The 17,691-nt window shown below is 31.5% G+C and overlaps 1 protein-coding gene across 8 annotated transcripts in view; it reads left to right on the top strand.

Annotated features, from left to right (window-relative positions):
• The window catches only part of LOC127708655 (V-type proton ATPase 116 kDa subunit a 1-like), a 48,179-nt gene that overhangs the window by 23,466 nt on the left and 7,022 nt on the right, over positions 1 to 17,691 (top strand). The window contains exons 14-21 of one of the 8 annotated variants that reach the window (XM_052213728.1): positions 888 to 1,039; positions 2,270 to 2,412; positions 5,648 to 5,752; positions 7,477 to 7,488; positions 10,616 to 10,681; positions 11,347 to 11,397; positions 13,652 to 13,699; positions 17,042 to 17,116. In XM_052213728.1, the coding sequence (XP_052069688.1) occupies positions 888 to 1,039; positions 2,270 to 2,412; positions 5,648 to 5,752; positions 7,477 to 7,488; positions 10,616 to 10,681; positions 11,347 to 11,397; positions 13,652 to 13,699; positions 17,042 to 17,116 (652 nt within the window). The remainder of the gene's footprint in view (positions 1 to 887; positions 1,040 to 2,269; positions 2,413 to 5,647; positions 5,753 to 7,476; positions 7,489 to 10,615; positions 10,682 to 11,346; positions 11,398 to 13,651; positions 13,700 to 17,041; positions 17,117 to 17,691) is intronic. The other 7 variants (XM_052213729.1, XM_052213731.1, XM_052213730.1 and 4 more) reach the window with 7 other exon arrangements.

Below are 17,691 nucleotides of genomic sequence, written 5' to 3'. Positions count from 1 at the left end.
TTTAGGACTATCAACATAATATCAATGATTAGTAAAGAAGGCGAGACATTTCAGCGTGTGCACTCTTGTTTCATTCATAAATTACTTTATACTTGGAAATATAATTTTGCTTGGAGTTATAGTTTCTAAAAAAAGTATTGTCATTGAAAGAGTTGACATGTTGCAATGTACATTTATTCTACATAGTTCTATGGTACCAAATCAAAAGTTTATATTAAAGAAAGAAGTCAAAGGTTTCCCATCATAGTTTAGTTACATACATTTTTTTTTGTACCTGAGGTCGTTGAATATAGATCATTATATAAATAAGGAGATGTGTTATGATTGCCAATGAAACAACTATCATCCATACATTGTACTTACCAGTAACAAACCACATTTGCAAAGTTGAATAAAATACAGTTGATAACATTTACTTATTACTTAAAAGAAAATGCCAAACTATTTTAAACAGTATTTGACTATAAACATAGATAAAAAAGGTACAAACTGGACATAATGCACTAGTTCATAAACAAGTGAGAACAATCGCCTTCATATAGTGCTCAGAATATGACATTCATAAAACTTGTTCAATATCATTAGAGAACTCTAAATCTTAAATACTGAAAGCCACCTCTGATAAGTACAATGTACTATGCAAGATAATGATATAACTGGACTAAAAATACACACAACCTGTAATTAACTGCCTTTACAGTGCTTTCGCGCTTTGATTTATGTATTGGAGGACCAACATATTTTCAGCATTTTTGGTAGTCAAAATAATTATGACGTCTTGAAAGGACGACGTCACAGCAAAAAATTAAAATAGCCTTTCAAGATGTCATAATTATTTGGACTACATTTTTGGATACTTTTTAGTCATGATAAATCTTTTGTTACAGATATTTCAAACGAACTTTAGAAGCTTTAGTAGAATTCATTCCAGCATTGCTGTTTTTACTGTGCTTGTTTGGATACTTGGTTGGACTAGTGTTCTACAAATGGTTCTTGTTTAATCAGAAATGTACACAGTGTGCTCCTTCCTTATTGATACGTAAGTTTATTTCAATCTAAAGTAAATATTATATGTTATTCACTATTCAGAATCTTTAGAGGGATTATGAGCCCATATCCCATGTGACTAAACCTGATTAATAATTATAATAAACTGAAGTGTCCTGATTTCAATATTAGTTACCACTCTGATCTTCGTTTTTGTTCACACAATATATATGGGCTCATTTACCCTGTCACGGTAACCAATCAAATTCCAAAAATAGCCAGTATAATATAATGACTTGATGATGCTGAGTGATAAAGAATAGGGTTGGTCGGATTATGAAAAACACACTTTAATGTTTTTGGCCTGATTGGATGAGTTTTGTAAATCAAAGGTATTGTGTGGTACTAATAAATGAGACAAGAACACAAACAAATGCAGATATCTAGAATCACCATATGGGTTTCATTAATAGACAAGGGTGTATATTAAATGTCAAATTCTAAATTGCCTGGAGTTGGGATAATTTAGCAGAAACTGCCAGAGATCTTCAATCAACAAAATAAGAGCAAATGGTTTAGACACAAGTAAATCATACTTATGAAGTCTTCTCCATAATACAATATAAATATATACAATAATAGTATAATGAACATGCATGTAAAGCAAACAGTTTATAGAATATGATACAAGCTAGAGGTAAACGAGAAGAGGGAGAGAAAAAAAAAGAAAGAAAGATTGAAAAGTCAAATAATTCTGTGATGATGACGTGGGTGTTGATGATGATGTCGATATTTCGTTAATAATTAAATCTCTTCATTTAAGTCTTCCAATAAAAAAAATTTACATATTTTATTTGAAGATTTGAATGTTGGTTTCTGAATAATGAAATAAAGACTTTCAAAATCTGAAGTAGTTTTAAGACTATAAAATAACTAGCTTTCACCAGTTTTAAAACATCTGGAACAATTATTTGAAAGATTCTACATTAAGTTTTGCATAGTTGATGCAACTCAGGATTAGTATACCCATTTAGGAAAACTAAACAATAGATTTGCTTTTGCTCTGAAAGTTAAAATGAAAAAAAAGTTATAGTTTGGTTGATTTAAGTATGACTAAGCTCTCAAGATGTACTGGCTGAACTTAAACAAATTGAAACAGTTTATTATGTATATTAAAGAAAGTAATGTAAAGAAAATGGTTACATGAAATGAGGTCAAAGGTCAGAAGGCTTATACATATATTTGTCAAATATTTTTGAAAACACATTTTAAATTTATCTAGATTTTATCAACATGTTTTTGATGAAGTATCAGCCAGTAGGAAATTTACCAGGGACCAATACAACTACTTTTGAATGTAGAGAATATCCTAAAGATTTGGAGAAGCTACCATGTTCTTCACAGACTGTGTTCTTTGATAACCAGGTTTGTACATCCCTCAGCTTGACCAGCTACCATGTTCTTCACAGACTGTGTTCTTTGATAACCAGGTTTGTACATCCCTCAGCTTGACCAGCTACCATGTTCTTCACAGACTGTGTTCTTTGATAACCAGGTTTGTACATCCCTCAGCTTGACCAGCTACCATGTTCTTCACAGACTGTGTTCTTTGATAACCAGGTTTGTACATCCCTCAGCTTGACCAGCTACCATGTTCTTCACAGACTGTGTTCTTTGATAACCAGGTTTGTACATCCCTCAGCTTGACCAGCTACCATGTTCTTCACAGACTGTGTTCTTTGATAACCAGGTTTGTACATCCCTCAGCTTGACCAGCTACCATGTTCTTCACAGACTGTGTTCTTTGATAACCAGGTTTGTACATCCCTCAGCTTGACCAGCTACCATGTTCTTCACAGACTGTGTTCTTTGATAACCAGGTTTGTACATCCCTCAGCTTGACCAGCTACCATGTTCTTCACAGATTGTGTTCTTTGATAACCAGGTTTGTACATTCCTCAGCTTGACCAGCTACCATGTTCTTCACAGACTGTGTTCTTTGATAACCAGGTTTGTACATCCCTCAGCTTGACCAGCTACCATGTTCTTCACAGACTGTGTTCTTTGATAACCAGGTTTGTACATCCCTCAGATTGACCAGCTACCATGTTCTTCACAGACTGTGTTCTTTGATAACCAGGTTTGTACATCCCTCAGCTTGATCAGCTACCATGTTCTTCACAGACTGTGTTCTTTGATAACCAGGTTTGTACATCCCTCAGCTTCACCAGCTACCATGTTCTTCACAGACTGTGTTCTTTGATAACCAGGTTTGTACATCCCTCAGCTTGATCAGCTACCATGTTCTTCACAGACTGTGTTCTTTGATAACCAGGTTTGTACATCCCTCAGCTTGACCAGCTATGAAAATCAGATTCCAGTTTATTATGCCCCCGCCACTAGGCGAAGGGGGCATTAAGTGTTACCCTTGTCCGTCTGTACGTCCCAAAATTTGTTTCCCTTCTCTAACTTTAGTTTGATTCAACCAAATGATATGAAACTTATACACAATGTTTATTACCATAAAACACAGATCAATTTTCGATTTGGGTGGTGTCACTTTTACAGTTCTCTAGTTATGTCCCTTTATAACGTTATATGCAAGCGGGGGCGTCATCTGTGTCCCATGGACACATTCTCTATTTATATTACATGTTGTTTTTGACAGCTTAAACATTGACTAATTCATTGAGGTCTTATCCAATAAAACAAAAGAACAATTGATAGAAGACAATCAAATTTTCTATTTGGTTCTGATGTCATTATGTTATTGTTAAAATGTATCATGTCTTTAGACATCTGGTTAACATATTGCAGTGGAACAGTCGTGATCACTTATCTTTTTTTCTGAGTTTTAGTGAGGATCACATGTTCTCCGTTTCTCATTCGTCAAAATTTAATTATGGCATCAAATTTTCTTGTTGACCTAAAATTTTGATAGTGTGACAACATAAATAAAGGCGACCAAGTCTGACATTGTTTCACACAGAGAACCCAGTTGTTAGCGGATCATTGAAAAAAAACCTCCAAGTTTCCCAAATTATTGTCAAAAAATTATTTTAGGAACCAATTCCACCACTCTCTCTCTCATAAATGTAAAGATTAAACTTAATGCCAAAACTTAATTCATTAAAAAATCTGTTTTTGTCTCGCCTGAGACAGCTAGACATAGGGATAGCTTTTCTGACTACGACATCGTCAACAATTGTTTAGTTGTCTGCTTAAGTTAGTTTGATAGGAACTGCTTGTGATAGATCATTGATATTTAATATAAAGTTGCATTACCATCAGTACATATCAGTTTGATGACTATTTTGAGGCCCTGCCCCCTATGTCATGGTCCAGTGACTTTGAATAAATTAGCAATTTTCAATGTTAAGTTTTCTGCTTAAGTTAGTTTGATAGGATCTACTTGTGATAGATCAATGATGTTTTGTATGAAGTCACATTACTATCAGTTCATATCAGTTTGACCACAATTTTGAGTCCCTGCTCCTAGGACATGGTCCAGTGACTGAATTAATTAGCAATTTTCAATGTTAAGTTTTCTGCTTAAGTTAGATTAATAGAAACTTACTAACAATAGACAACGATATTTTCTATAAAGTTACATTACTGTCTGTACATCTCAGTTTGTCAGCCATTTTCAGGCCCTGCCTGCTAGATCATTGTCATTTTCTGATTTTATGATATAACAAAAATATGTATATAAACAAGCATTCTATGAGTATTGCATGGCAATACATAGTCCCCTACTGGTTACAAATTCATTGTAATGGAATGAAATTCTAACTTGATCTATAACTTGTCATGGTGTAAACTACATAAAAATATCAAGTTAAAATCTTCAAGCATGACGAAAAAAACTGTTGAAAACTGATTATTTAAGTGAATTTTCTATGTCCAAAGACCATAACTCTGAAGAAAATTATCAGACTAGAACAAATTTCCAACTTGATCTGTAACTTGTCATGATAAAACTATATACTAATTATCAAATCAATATCTTCATGAATGACAAACAAACCTACCACTAAATTCTTCAAACAATTTACCAAAGAAAAGGACAAAAATCCAAAATGTCATTTTGTCTTTTAAAAATCTTTTAAGAAATGAGTTATTTCCCTTTGAACAGAAATCTACTAATTAAAAAGAACTTCATCAAAAATTTAATTCTAGGGAAAGGGCTTTAACTGAACAAAGAGAAAAGCTAAAATCGTGGAATTGAACTTAACCTGTAACTTGTCATGAAAAATCAATAAACCAAATATCAAATCAATATCTTCAAGCACGAAGAAAAAAAGTCTGGAAAACTGATTTGCTGGACTGACAGATGGACAGACAGACAGACGGACTGCAAACCTAAAGTCCCCTTCGACTTCGTCGGTAGGGGACTGAAAAAAATTAGTGATACTTATTTTATGGCATTTGACAGATACATAATACATTGAAATTAAATTTCTCTTTAATTAGTACATGTACTGTAAATATTGAAATTTCCTCAAGAGTTTTATTTTTTATTAATTTCGCTATTAAGATAATGATGGCTATGATGTATTTATTTTACATAATTAAGTTACATTCTATTATTCATATGAATATTGGAATCATAGTTGCTTATTTGTATAAAATGTTTAAAGCATGTGTGTTTGTTTTGTAGCAAATGATCCAAACTATTTTACTAGTAGCAGGTGTGCTTATGGCTCCAATAATGCTGTGTGTAAAACCTTTTGTCCTGAGGTCTCAACACAACACTAAAGAAAGAGTTAGTATACAATAGAAAGTTTTTAAATTGTTTTTGTGATTGATTCTCTTGAAATGAATAATGTTAAACTTTATTTTCAGGTCTCATCTAGTCATATATATGTACAATGTACATTTGTCCCTTTAGCTTTTGTTTACTGTTTCTGGCCTGTCCAATGCTTTGCTTGTTGTTTCATTTAGGGTTTGACATTGTTTTCTTAAAATATTTAAGATTTAATAGAAAAAAATTATATACATTAATTAAAATTAAACTGATTCCTTTTATATATATTTTTAATTGATGAAAGTAAGCTGTCATTTGGTGTAATTATCTTTTGGTGTTTAATATTTTGGAATAATGGAGAATTATTCATTAAACTTTTTAATTGTCTTAGAACATTGAAACATCAGTATATTTTCTCCTACTCGACATTTTACAATAATATAATTGTGATGTTTCTTCATTATGACTAGTGATGGATTAACCTCTTAACAAAGCTTTTGTTTGAATTTAAAAAACTTAAAAAAAGATTATTTGATATGCATTTGATTTCATGAAACATGAATAAAAGCTTTTAAATGTAAAGAAATAACATAATTGGCAGAAATGTGATAAAATGGTTTCTAGTCTTTATTTTGATAAAGCAAAGATTTTTGGTTGATGTACTTGAGACAAACTCTTATGAAATACTAGGAAATAATTTACATATCTATAAAGGAACAAATGTTTTATTACAGTTTTTCATCTTAACATTTGCTAAAGTCTTCAACAATAATTTTTTAAAAGTTGAGTACTATAAGAGTGTCTCGCCACAGATTTTGTATATGCCGTTAACTTCGGCATGTTAAACTTGAAAAAAAAAAATAATGCATTTATTTTTTTTTATTTTTTGAAATAAAATTAATGGATATCTTTTGAAATAGAAATATGATAGATATAAGAAGATGTGGTATGAGTGCCAATGAGACAACTCTCCATCCAAGTCAAAATTTATAAAAGTAAACCATTATAGGTCAAAGTACAGTCTTCAACACGGAGCCTTGGCTCACAAGCTTATTTACTTCATTAAACAAAAAAATTATCTGGCATCAAAAATCTATGAACTGGGTGTTGACAAAGAAGATTTACTCATTTTAAAGATTTTTATTCAATAATAGTTTAGCAAGTATAACAGTTAAATGAATTAATTTTTCAAATTACAGGTAAGAGTTCAACATATCCAAGTAGTTTACAAAATTTCACAAAAATCTGTTGAATAGCCCATTTATTGTTCATTGACCTTATACATATTGTAACTTTCATTTTTAACTGAAAGAAGGAAAGTTTGTGGAGTTAATCTTTTTAAAGTTATGTGGAGAATTTGAAAAATTTGGGCAAAATTTTCTGTATGATTAAGTGTAAAAGCCAATCTTATGTAAGACCTTAATGAACTCATTATAGAAACCAGGATTAAAATGTGTACGCAGAAGCACATTTCGTCTGCAAATTTTGTTTGACGCTTAAATCCAAAAAGTTAAAATTTGAAACAAATTCTTACATTTTATGTTTTTAATATCATGTTGAATTTTTTGAATAATGATGAAACACCTATCAAAAATTACTAAAATCTTTTATAAGAAAAGCAATAATGAATTATTTGGCTTCTAAAAGATTATTTTGTATACAAAAAAGTGGCATAATTGCAAAGACAGCTACATTTTAAAACTTCATTATTATTTTAACTGTTCATGGCAATGCTATTTTAGGACATGGAAAAAGTAAGTATAAGCTGCTGAGCTAAATTCAATATATATATTCATTTTAATTTCTACGGAAATGATGTAACACAAGTTGTTATGTCTGAAAGTCTGAGATCTTAAGAAAGTGATGTGGACTTTTTTGTTTTATAATTTAGCTTGCTAACTAATGTATTCAGTTCTTGCAGTGCAGTATAGGTATTCATATACATTTGTCTTTGTCTTGATACATGATCGGGGAAATCCCATCGTTTATAGGTATATAGGTAAAAATGAATTAAAAGATTGATAGTACCAAAAAAAAAAACCTAGATTGTAGTAACTTTCTGTATAAAAGTGACTGGTTATGCATTTGATAATGGACATGGAGCTTGGAGAGAACTTTATTGAAAATAAAAAGAATAAGCTGTCAGTGTTAATCTTTGAAGAAATAACATAGGTGTGTAAATATTATTTTCTTGTGGAAGTGAGTATTTTTTGTGGGAAGCTAATTTTCATTGATCTTATTGTGAAAGATCCAAGGTGATAATTCACCCTTAGGACACATTATTTTGATTCTGAGCCAGCTTGTGTTTTCATGCTTGGCAGAGAAGCAACAAGTACTAGTTTAAGCATGTTTGGTTAAACGAAGCCCAGTTTGAAACACATGACCTCCAACACAGAAAGTGAACAATTTTTTTTTAACTACTGCAGAAGTTCCTTAAATGGTTGATTCAGTTCTCAAAAATATACAGATTTTATTGGTAATGGTTTTTTTTCGCATTTAGCTAAACAATAATCTACATTATATACATTTCTAGAAACACATGTTGCTATGCCATATATTTTTCTACTGAAGTCTTCATTCAGTAAATCAATATTGGATATCAATAATGAAGTTAATTGCTAGTCAACTAGTTACCTTCCTTGATAGCTTAGTTTGTGATGCACAACAGATAGAAATTAGTAGTTCCTGTTTTAAGAAAATACAGTATGACTTACAGCAATTTTCTTAAATGATATTATAAAATCTTTATCTAGTTTGTGACATTTAAATATATCAGTTGCATGTAAGGCCATGAGCAAAATTGTTATGTTTATAACATCTGCATCTTTGAAATTCTTGCACATTGACAATCTTTTTTAAACATTTTCCAAATAAAGTTGCTTGTTTAGTTTGAAAATCAGAAAAGAACTACCTAAAGCATCAGATTTGGGTCATTTTTACCATTTTCAGAGTCCATTATGATAACAATTTGAAATAATTCTGTAAGTGAACTGATAAAAATAGGTGTCTACAATCATAGAGTATTATTTTCAAAACAATCAAGGACGAAATAAGTTAAACAATTAGATATTGAAAATTATCAGCAGATCAAGATCTATCTACTATGAAAATTGAAGAAATTCAGACTACCCATTTTGTAGTTGTTGCCCCTGAAATGTCCATTTTTAGCAAATTTCACAGTTTATGGCAATTGCCGTACAAACTACAGAAAATAAAGAAACTTTCTAAAATGCTGAAATAATCTACAAGACAAGAAGTATGAATAAATTAAAATGACTGAAATTGCCTGTTGACTCCATATAGGAGTTCTTGCCCTTACTTTTTGGCAGTTATCTTGAAAAACGTTAAAGATAGGAACTGTGAACAGCAAAATAAGATCTGCATATGATTCCACCAGACTGAAATTGTCAATCAATTGCTTATAAGAGTTATGGCCCTGTAATACAATTTTTACTGTACCAATGTTTTGTGGTTTAGCTAATATATTGTGAACTATAATAAATAAAGTGAAACTGTGAACAGCTAAACTAATCATTTAGATAGTGTCCTAAAATAACTTGACCATTTTTCAACCTTCAAATATTCTTACCTGATTGGATCTGGATCTGGTTACAATCTCATTTAGTGTGGGAAAAGTGGCTGCCGCTAATGGTTTTGATATTGCTTACCCGGTATGTTTGCATTTTACCTTTCCACACGATCACTGCTTTAGGTGTTGGTTCACCATATATAATTGCATATGTTTGTCAGGTGAGCAATTTGGACACCTTGGAGCCTCTGGTTCATCAGTTATGATGGATGTCAATTCCAGACAGAAAAAAAAAGGAAGTTAGCTTGAAGTTTACTACTGGTTAACATTTTATTGGACAAAATCCTCAAGCATGAATATCTATTCTTGTCAGTAAATACCACTACATTAAATGTGCATGCTTTAATTGGTAGAGTTTTCTTATGCATGATTTTTTTATATAACTAAAATTAAACATTAGTACATTTGTACTACAAAATTCTATTTTTCATGCTGGGAGGTCTAAGAGAGATACTTCAAGATGCTAAAAAATATATTCTCTTTTCATAGTCTTGAAATGTAGATTTCTATTCATCAGTTGATAAAAGTATACTGGAATTTGACTAAGAAATAAATGTTTGTGAATGTTTCTTATTGTTTTGTTTTTTAAAGGTATTTTATGTCCATGTTTATTAAGTTTTCAAGAATTTTATTTATCTGCACCAACTCATGTGTTAAATGAACTTACTTAAAATAAGCTTATTATGTAGTCATAACATAACATTGGGGTGGAACATCAGCTTTCAGTTAGCTTTTAACATCATGCATAAATTGTCACAATAAAATTGAAAATGAATATTATATACTAATGGGTACAAGGTTAATATGATATATATCATGTATACTCTACACTGCACATATAGTTATAAAGGTTATCTAGACAATAGACCTTATCCTTTTTTGGGGGATCTGTGACACTTGACCTGAGAATTTGCGACACTTAAACTATTGACATCATACCACAATCACTTTTCATTTGTTTACATTTTCTCTTGTGACATCAATTTTTTGCGGCTATGATTTTTCAGTAAATTAAACAGTATTAACCCTTAATGAAGTATTTTTGCTGATGGGTCAGTTATGGTTTCTAGATTGAAACCCCATTCTTATTTCCTCTGTCTGTGTAGTTCACTTCTTGTTGTCCTCTTTTCTCTCACATGGTTTGTTGGTATAAGGTAAAGTTTTTATATGGGCTGGATGTCCTAGTTTAATAAATCATTTTGAAATTTATTGCCTTTGAATATTCTGACGCAGAATAAAATCTTAAACGAAAAAATCAAGAGTTGTTCCTTAAGATCATCTTTTTATTACAGAGGAAGCAAGGTTTGGGAGCTGTATCAGAAAGAGCTTTGATTCATCAGGAGGAAATTCCAGATAATGTAAGTTTCCATAACAACAGAGTAAATAAAAAATAACAACTGTAACAATTCACACCTGTACCATTGAATACTTACTTACTGTTCACTGAAATAAATTGGTTTGATACATGTATATATGAATTGATTTTAGTTGTTTGCTTTGCTTTAATTTTGGTTCTTTATTATTTTATTTTAATTAGCCAATACATTTTAATTCAAATTGTTAAAAGGTCTACATTAAGATAAGGCATGACAAAGTTCTAACATTCAGTTACTACATATGTACATGTATATATTGTGTTATTTTTCTGTCTTTGCAACTTGCAAATATCAAAAAGAAGCAGAATTGCATGGCTTAGATAATCAGCATGTTTTTCATTAACTAGTTTAAAGTATAGACAAATTATTTCATGCCTTTTTGACTTCTGTCATAACAGGTTTTAGATTTACCTTTAGTTCATTCCTTTGCTAATAATCTAAACAATTTTTGTTTGACGGAATTTTAGAATGAGGTATTTAATAGAGAGTTGCACAACATTCAACTGAACATTTATAGGTAGTGTGTAAACACTGTCCATCAATATGAAGTATGTCCTAAATTTTTGGAGACTACATTGAAACTCTGTTACTTTGTGTGTGTGTATACTCAGATATGAATACTAACTGTGTGTGTTTTCTCTAATCAGTCTTCAATGTCTGTTGACAAACCGACCAAGTCAGACATTGAACTTAAATCGGTAAGTCTATCGTGCATGCTTTATACATATATATTCCAGATTTAGTGTGACTGAGCTATGGACTCCAGTGTTTTTAGTTTTCTAAATGAATTTTTATGTCCATGGTTCAGTCAACAATACATTATTTACAGGGACTAGAATGTTTGAACCACAATGAGAAATATTTTGCAATGCCACAATGGTCAAGTAGTAATTCCTAGAACCATTTGTAGTTATCACCTTGTACTTTATTCAGAAATTAATTGCAAGAATTTATATATTTTGCTTGATTTATAATTGCAGTGCATTTAACTTGTAGATTATCCAGTTTTTGATCCCGTAAAGTGTCACTTCTATGGCTCTATTATTGTTTGTTCTCTTAAATTCCCTGGTTGAATGTAGTACTTAAACTGTTTGGCATCAAAATTCAGACATGATATCAGATGAATGTAATTTCTTGATTGAATGGTTGTTGGTGTTTGACATCAAACAGCATAGAAAGGTTATATTTAGACAATGTACATGACATGAGTGATATAAAATGAAAGGAGGGTATGGGTGGGGCGCAAAAGGAAAAACACATTTTGACTGCCTCTGGAAACATGTAGAGAGTAGGGTAGTAAAATTAAGCCACAGCATGGGCCCCAATGAGCCTGCTATTAACAAATTATGCTTGGTTGTCTTTTTTTTTACTACCTAACACTAGACAACTATTTACATCCCTCCTGAAGTAGGTGTTGCACATTTGATACGTTCCAGTCAACTTAAACTCCTTGCAAGTGGGGTTTGGAAAGGGGTACCCCTCAATTTGAGCAACTTCGTTCCATTTCTATATCTTATTATGGGATAAGGATGTTATTTTAAAGTTTTTATACATAATTTATTTGTGGGAAAATGAGTGTTACTTTGAATTTGTAATATGAAGTAAATTATTTCCTTGCTGGAATGATGTACTGATTTGCAATAAAGAACTCATAGCCCGGGAAGTAACATACTTCAATTTATAATTTTTGAGTTGGATTTTGGATTTCAAAATGAGTTTCTGTAAAGGCTATAAGGGAATTACTGTTTATTTTTTTACTTTTAGGCATGCACTAACAAATTTTTATTATTAAGTCAAAATTAAACTGTGAATTAACTATTTTCAGTAGAGTTCAAGTTGTTGATTTCTTACATATAAGATACAGTCCTTTTAGACATACTTATGGGTTGTTCAAACTCAGTGGAGATTCAAGTGTGACATCTGTGTTCCCAAACCTCAGTATAACTTTATATCATGCTCCTTTTACTGGTAGCTAGAAGGTGTAGGATGTCTTTTCAGGAATATATTTGTAGTGTTAGATATATCAATCTGCTATAATGTTTTCTTTGATTTCATGTATATAGATGTGTAATACACATAAGATTGTCATATTGATTGATTGGAGGGGAAAAGGTGCTGTTTCCACATACATTGGGAGTTGAGTTATAATATCTCTTCTACATACGGAAGCCTATGGTGAATTACAGCAAAAAACAAGCAATTAAAAAAAGAAAAATAATGAATGAAAAATGGAAATCTAAAACCTGTTTTATGTAGTAGTAATATATTCAAATAGAAATGCTAAATTGTCCCACTTGAAAATGGTTTGTAAAAATATATTGCCTTTGAAAAGGTAAATACAGTCAAACCTGTATATAAAGGTCATATTTGGGACCAGAAAATAATGACCTTATAAGAGAGGTGACCTTTGTAGCAGGTTTGACTTTATCTGATCACCCAATCAACAATAATATAAACCTGAATGACAGGTGACTTCTATAATATTTGTTGTTTATCATCTGTATTTTGTGTAAGCCCTTTTGTTTAAGGAACTAGTAGTCAGTACTTTCTTGCATGTCTTATAAGATCACTAAATTCAATACATCATGAATTAATAATTTTCCTTTATGAGTTGATATCACAAATTAAAGAACCCACAAGCCAGTCAAAGCCATGAGGATTTGAATCCATAAATGAAAGTTAAAATCTAAAGCCTGTAGTTCAGTGGTGGTTTTTCGTTCATTGTTTTGTACATAATCAGGCTGTTAGTTTTCTTGTTTGAATTGTCATTTCAAGGCCTTTTATAACTTGCTATGCAGTATGGGTTTTTGCTCATTGTTGAAGGCCATACAGTGACCTATAGTTGCTAACCTTCAATTGGTCTTTGATGGAGTTGTCTCATTGGCAATCATACCACATCTTCTTATTTTAATATTAAACAACTGGTTATATTTGATATATTTTTGATTATAGACTGGATATACAACAGAATCTGGATCTTTTCAACCAAGGATTTCAAAGGTTTGATTTCCCTGCAAAAATCTATACATATTGATTGATTCCCATGCTGATAACTTCATTGTCTCAACAGTCAGAGTATCACATTCAAGCCTTTGTTATAGAGGACGAAGTCCTCATTACAGTAGAAAAATTTTAATAAACAGGTCAAGATTAGTAATCCAAAACCTTTCTAATTTTGTGTATCCTGTAGGGAGGTTTCTCTTGATTTTTTATAACATTATCAAGGAGTATACAATTTCCAAAAAAAGTGTACCGGTATGTGATTACCAATATGTGTTAAGCCAGTAGAAAAGCTACTAATACGGACTTCGTCCTCTTTCACAGGTTCCACTTGCCTCATAATAGTTAACCTGATTATGTTCCCTACTTTTTAGCTCACCGGGGCCCAAAGGGCCCCATGTGAGCTTATGCCATCACTTGGCGTCCGTCGTAGTCGTCTGTCATCGTAAACTATTTCAAAAATCTTCTTCTCTGAAAATACTGGGCCAAATACCTTCAAACTTTAACTAAATGTTCCTTAGGGTATCTAGTTTATAAATTGTATCCAAAGTTTTGATCCATCGACAAACATGGCCACCATGGCTAAAAATAGAACATAGGGGTCAAATGCTGTTTTTGGCTTATATCTTAAAAACTAAAGCTTTTAGAGCAAATCTGATATGGGGTAAAATTGTTCAATTGGTCAAGATCTATCAGCCCTGAAATTTTCAGACGAATCAAACAACCCATTGTTGGGTTGCTGCCACTAAATTGGTAGTTTTAAGGAAATTTTGCAGTTTTTTGTTATCTTGAATATTATTATAGATAGATATAAACTGTAAACAGCAATAATGTTCAGCAAAGTAAGATCTACAAAAAAGTTAATGAGACCATACTTGTCAATTGACCCCTTAAGGAGTTATTGCCCTTTAAAGACAATTTTACACAATTTGTTCATCAAGTTTGCTAACATTTAAAAATCTTCTCCTCTGAAACTACTGGGCCAATTACCTTCAAACTTTAAATAAATGTTCCTTAGGGTATCATGTTTATAATATGTATCCGAAGTTTTGATCCATTGACAAACATGGCCGCCATGGCTAAAAATAGAACATAAGGGTCAAATGCAGTTTTTGGCTTATATCTCAAAAACTAAAGCTTTTAGAGCAAATCTGACATGGGGTAAAATTGCTGCCTCTAAATTGGTAGTTTTAACAAAATTTTGCAGTTTTTTGTTATCTTGAATATTATTATAGATAGATATAAACTGTAAACAGCAATAATGTTCAGCAAAGTAAGATCTACAAAAAAGTTAATGAGACCATACTTGTCAATTGACCCCTTAAGGAGTTATTGCCCTTTAAAGACAATTTTACACAATTTGTTCATCAAGTTTGCTAACATTTAAAAATCTTCTCCTCTGAAACTATTGGGCCAATTACCTTCAAACTTTAAATAAATGTTCCTTAGGGTATCTTGTTTATAATATGTATCCGAAGTTTTGATCCATTGACAAACATGGCCGCCATGGCTAAAAATAGAACATAAGGGTCAAATGCAGTTTTTGGCTTATATCTCAAAAACTAAAGCTTTTAGAGCAAATCTGACATGGGGTAAAATTGCTGCCACTAAATTGGTAGTTTTAACAAAATTTTGCAGTTTTTTGTTATCTTGAATATTATTATAGATAGATATAAACTGTAAACAGCAATAATGTTCAGCAAAGTAAGATCTACAAAAAAGTTAATGAGACCATACTTGTCAATTGACCCCTTAAGGAGTTATTGCCCTTTAAAGACAATTTTACACAATTTGTTCTTCAAGTTTGCTAACATTTAAAAATCTTCTCCTCTGAAACTACTGGGCCAATTACCTTCAAACTTTAAATAAATGTTCCTTAGGGTATCTTGTTTATAATATGTATCCGAAGTTTTGATCCATTGACAAACATGGCCGCCATGGCTAAAAATAGAACATAAGGGTCAAATGCAGTTTTTGGCTTATATCTCAAAAACTAAAGCTTTTAGAGCAAATCTGACATGGGGTAAAATTGTTCAATTGGTCAAGTTCTATCGGCCCTGAATTTATCAGACGATTCGAACAACCCATTGTTGGGTTTCTGCCACCAAATTGGTAGTTTTAACAAAATTTTGCAGTTTTTTGTTATCTTGAATATTATTATAGATAGATATAAACTGTAAGCTGCAATAATGTTCAGCAAAGTAAGATCTACAAAAAAGTAAATATGACCAAAATTGTCAATTGACCGTTTAAGGAGTTATTGCCCTTTAAAGACAATTTTACACAATTTGTTCATCAAGTTTGCTAACATTTAAAAATATTCTCCTCTGAAATACAGGTGAGCGATTCAGGCTCTTAAGAGCCTCTTGTTAAGAATTTGGCTTTGAATATTATTGCATTATATTGTAGCCATGCAGAATTACAATGGTACAAGATAAAAAATATGCTTTGTACAACAGTTGCAGGGGATATAATGTTATAACTAGCTTTCCATCCCTCTGTCAATACTGTGTTGTTGTATTGATGAAATTTTCATTTCTTGTTCAGATATTTTTACAAAACCTTTGACAAGTTACAGTAATTGGATTACCAGAAAAATTAGAATGGAAGTACAGATTTTGGGGAGGGGACTTGTCCAAGTATTATATATTATTAGCTCACCTGCTTAAATGCTGTTTAATATTTATCTTTTATGTACTTTTGCAACTTTCATAAATTTATTATTCATATAATGTTAATTTAGGAGAAATTTCTGACAGCCAAAATGACGAATATCACTTTAAATACTGTTGTATATTAGACAAGCTTCTACGTTTAACATTAAGCTACATCTATTTGTATGTTAAAAGATGTATCATGGAAGGATATGTGTTAAAGAAATCAATATCAATTGTCTGTATTTCAGATAAAGTTATCTTTATTTTTACTAAAAACTGCAAAAACCTGTGTTTCTCAAGCAATTTTAAAGGAAAAAAACTATTATTTTTATGAATTTTTCTAAGTCTAAGGTCAATAATTTGTTCAATTGATCAATTGAATGAAAGTCACATACAATATGTAAATTTTCACATCAGATTTACATAATGAAAATTAGCTTTGAGGGGAAAACTACAATTTTTATGTTATCTTCTGTTCATTATAAACAGCAGCCAGTTGGTTGGTTAGTAGCAATTTTGTTTCTAGACATCTTAGGATGATTTTGGTCAAGATTCCTTACAAAGTGTTGATTGCAAAGTGTCAGTTATTAAGATTTTTAATCACATTTCATTGTTTGTTTATAACATTCATCCTGTATTTATTGTGTATTTAGAGTATTACTCAGTTGATTTTCTTTTTCTACAGAGTGTGAATCACAAGGATGTTGACGTAGAAGTTGAAGGTCATGCCGTTCATGATAAACATGAAGATGAAGTAGAGGTAACTTATGTTGTTATCAAGCAAGTGTCAACCAATTTTCTAATCAAAATGACAAAAGGAGAAGTCTTAAGATCTGGTTATAATGTTTTTTTTGTGGCCAGCAAATGTTTGCTATTGGTAAAAAAACCCACATAAACAAATCTAAATGTTTTAAAATGAATCAATCAAAGATTACAGAATTTAGAACTCAGAGTGCTTTTTATACGACCGCAAAAATTTTTGCGGTCATATATTGGTATGACGTTGGCGTCGTTCGAAGACACATTGGTTTTCGCACTCTAACTTTAGTTAAAGTGAATGGATCTCTATGAAATTTTACCATAAGGTTCAATACCACAAAAGGAAGGTTGGGATTGATTTAAGGGGTTATGGTACCAACAGTTAAGGAATTAGGGGCCAAAAAGGGGCCAAAAATAAGCATTTTTCTAGTTTCCAGACAATAACTTGTGTTCAAGTGTATGGATCTCTCTGAAATTGTACCACAAGGTTCCATATCACACAGGGAATGCTGGGATTGATTTTGGGGGTAATTGCCTCAAAATTTTAGGAATTAGGGGCCAAAAAAGGGGCAAAAA

This window comes from Mytilus californianus, unplaced genomic scaffold, assembly GCF_021869535.1.
Source record: "Mytilus californianus isolate M0D057914Y unplaced genomic scaffold, xbMytCali1.0.p SCAF_7, whole genome shotgun sequence".
Classification (NCBI taxonomy): Eukaryota; Metazoa; Mollusca; class Bivalvia; order Mytilida; family Mytilidae; genus Mytilus; species Mytilus californianus.
Note: the sequence above shows the minus strand (reverse complement) of the source record. Positions and strands in the feature narration are given on the sequence as shown.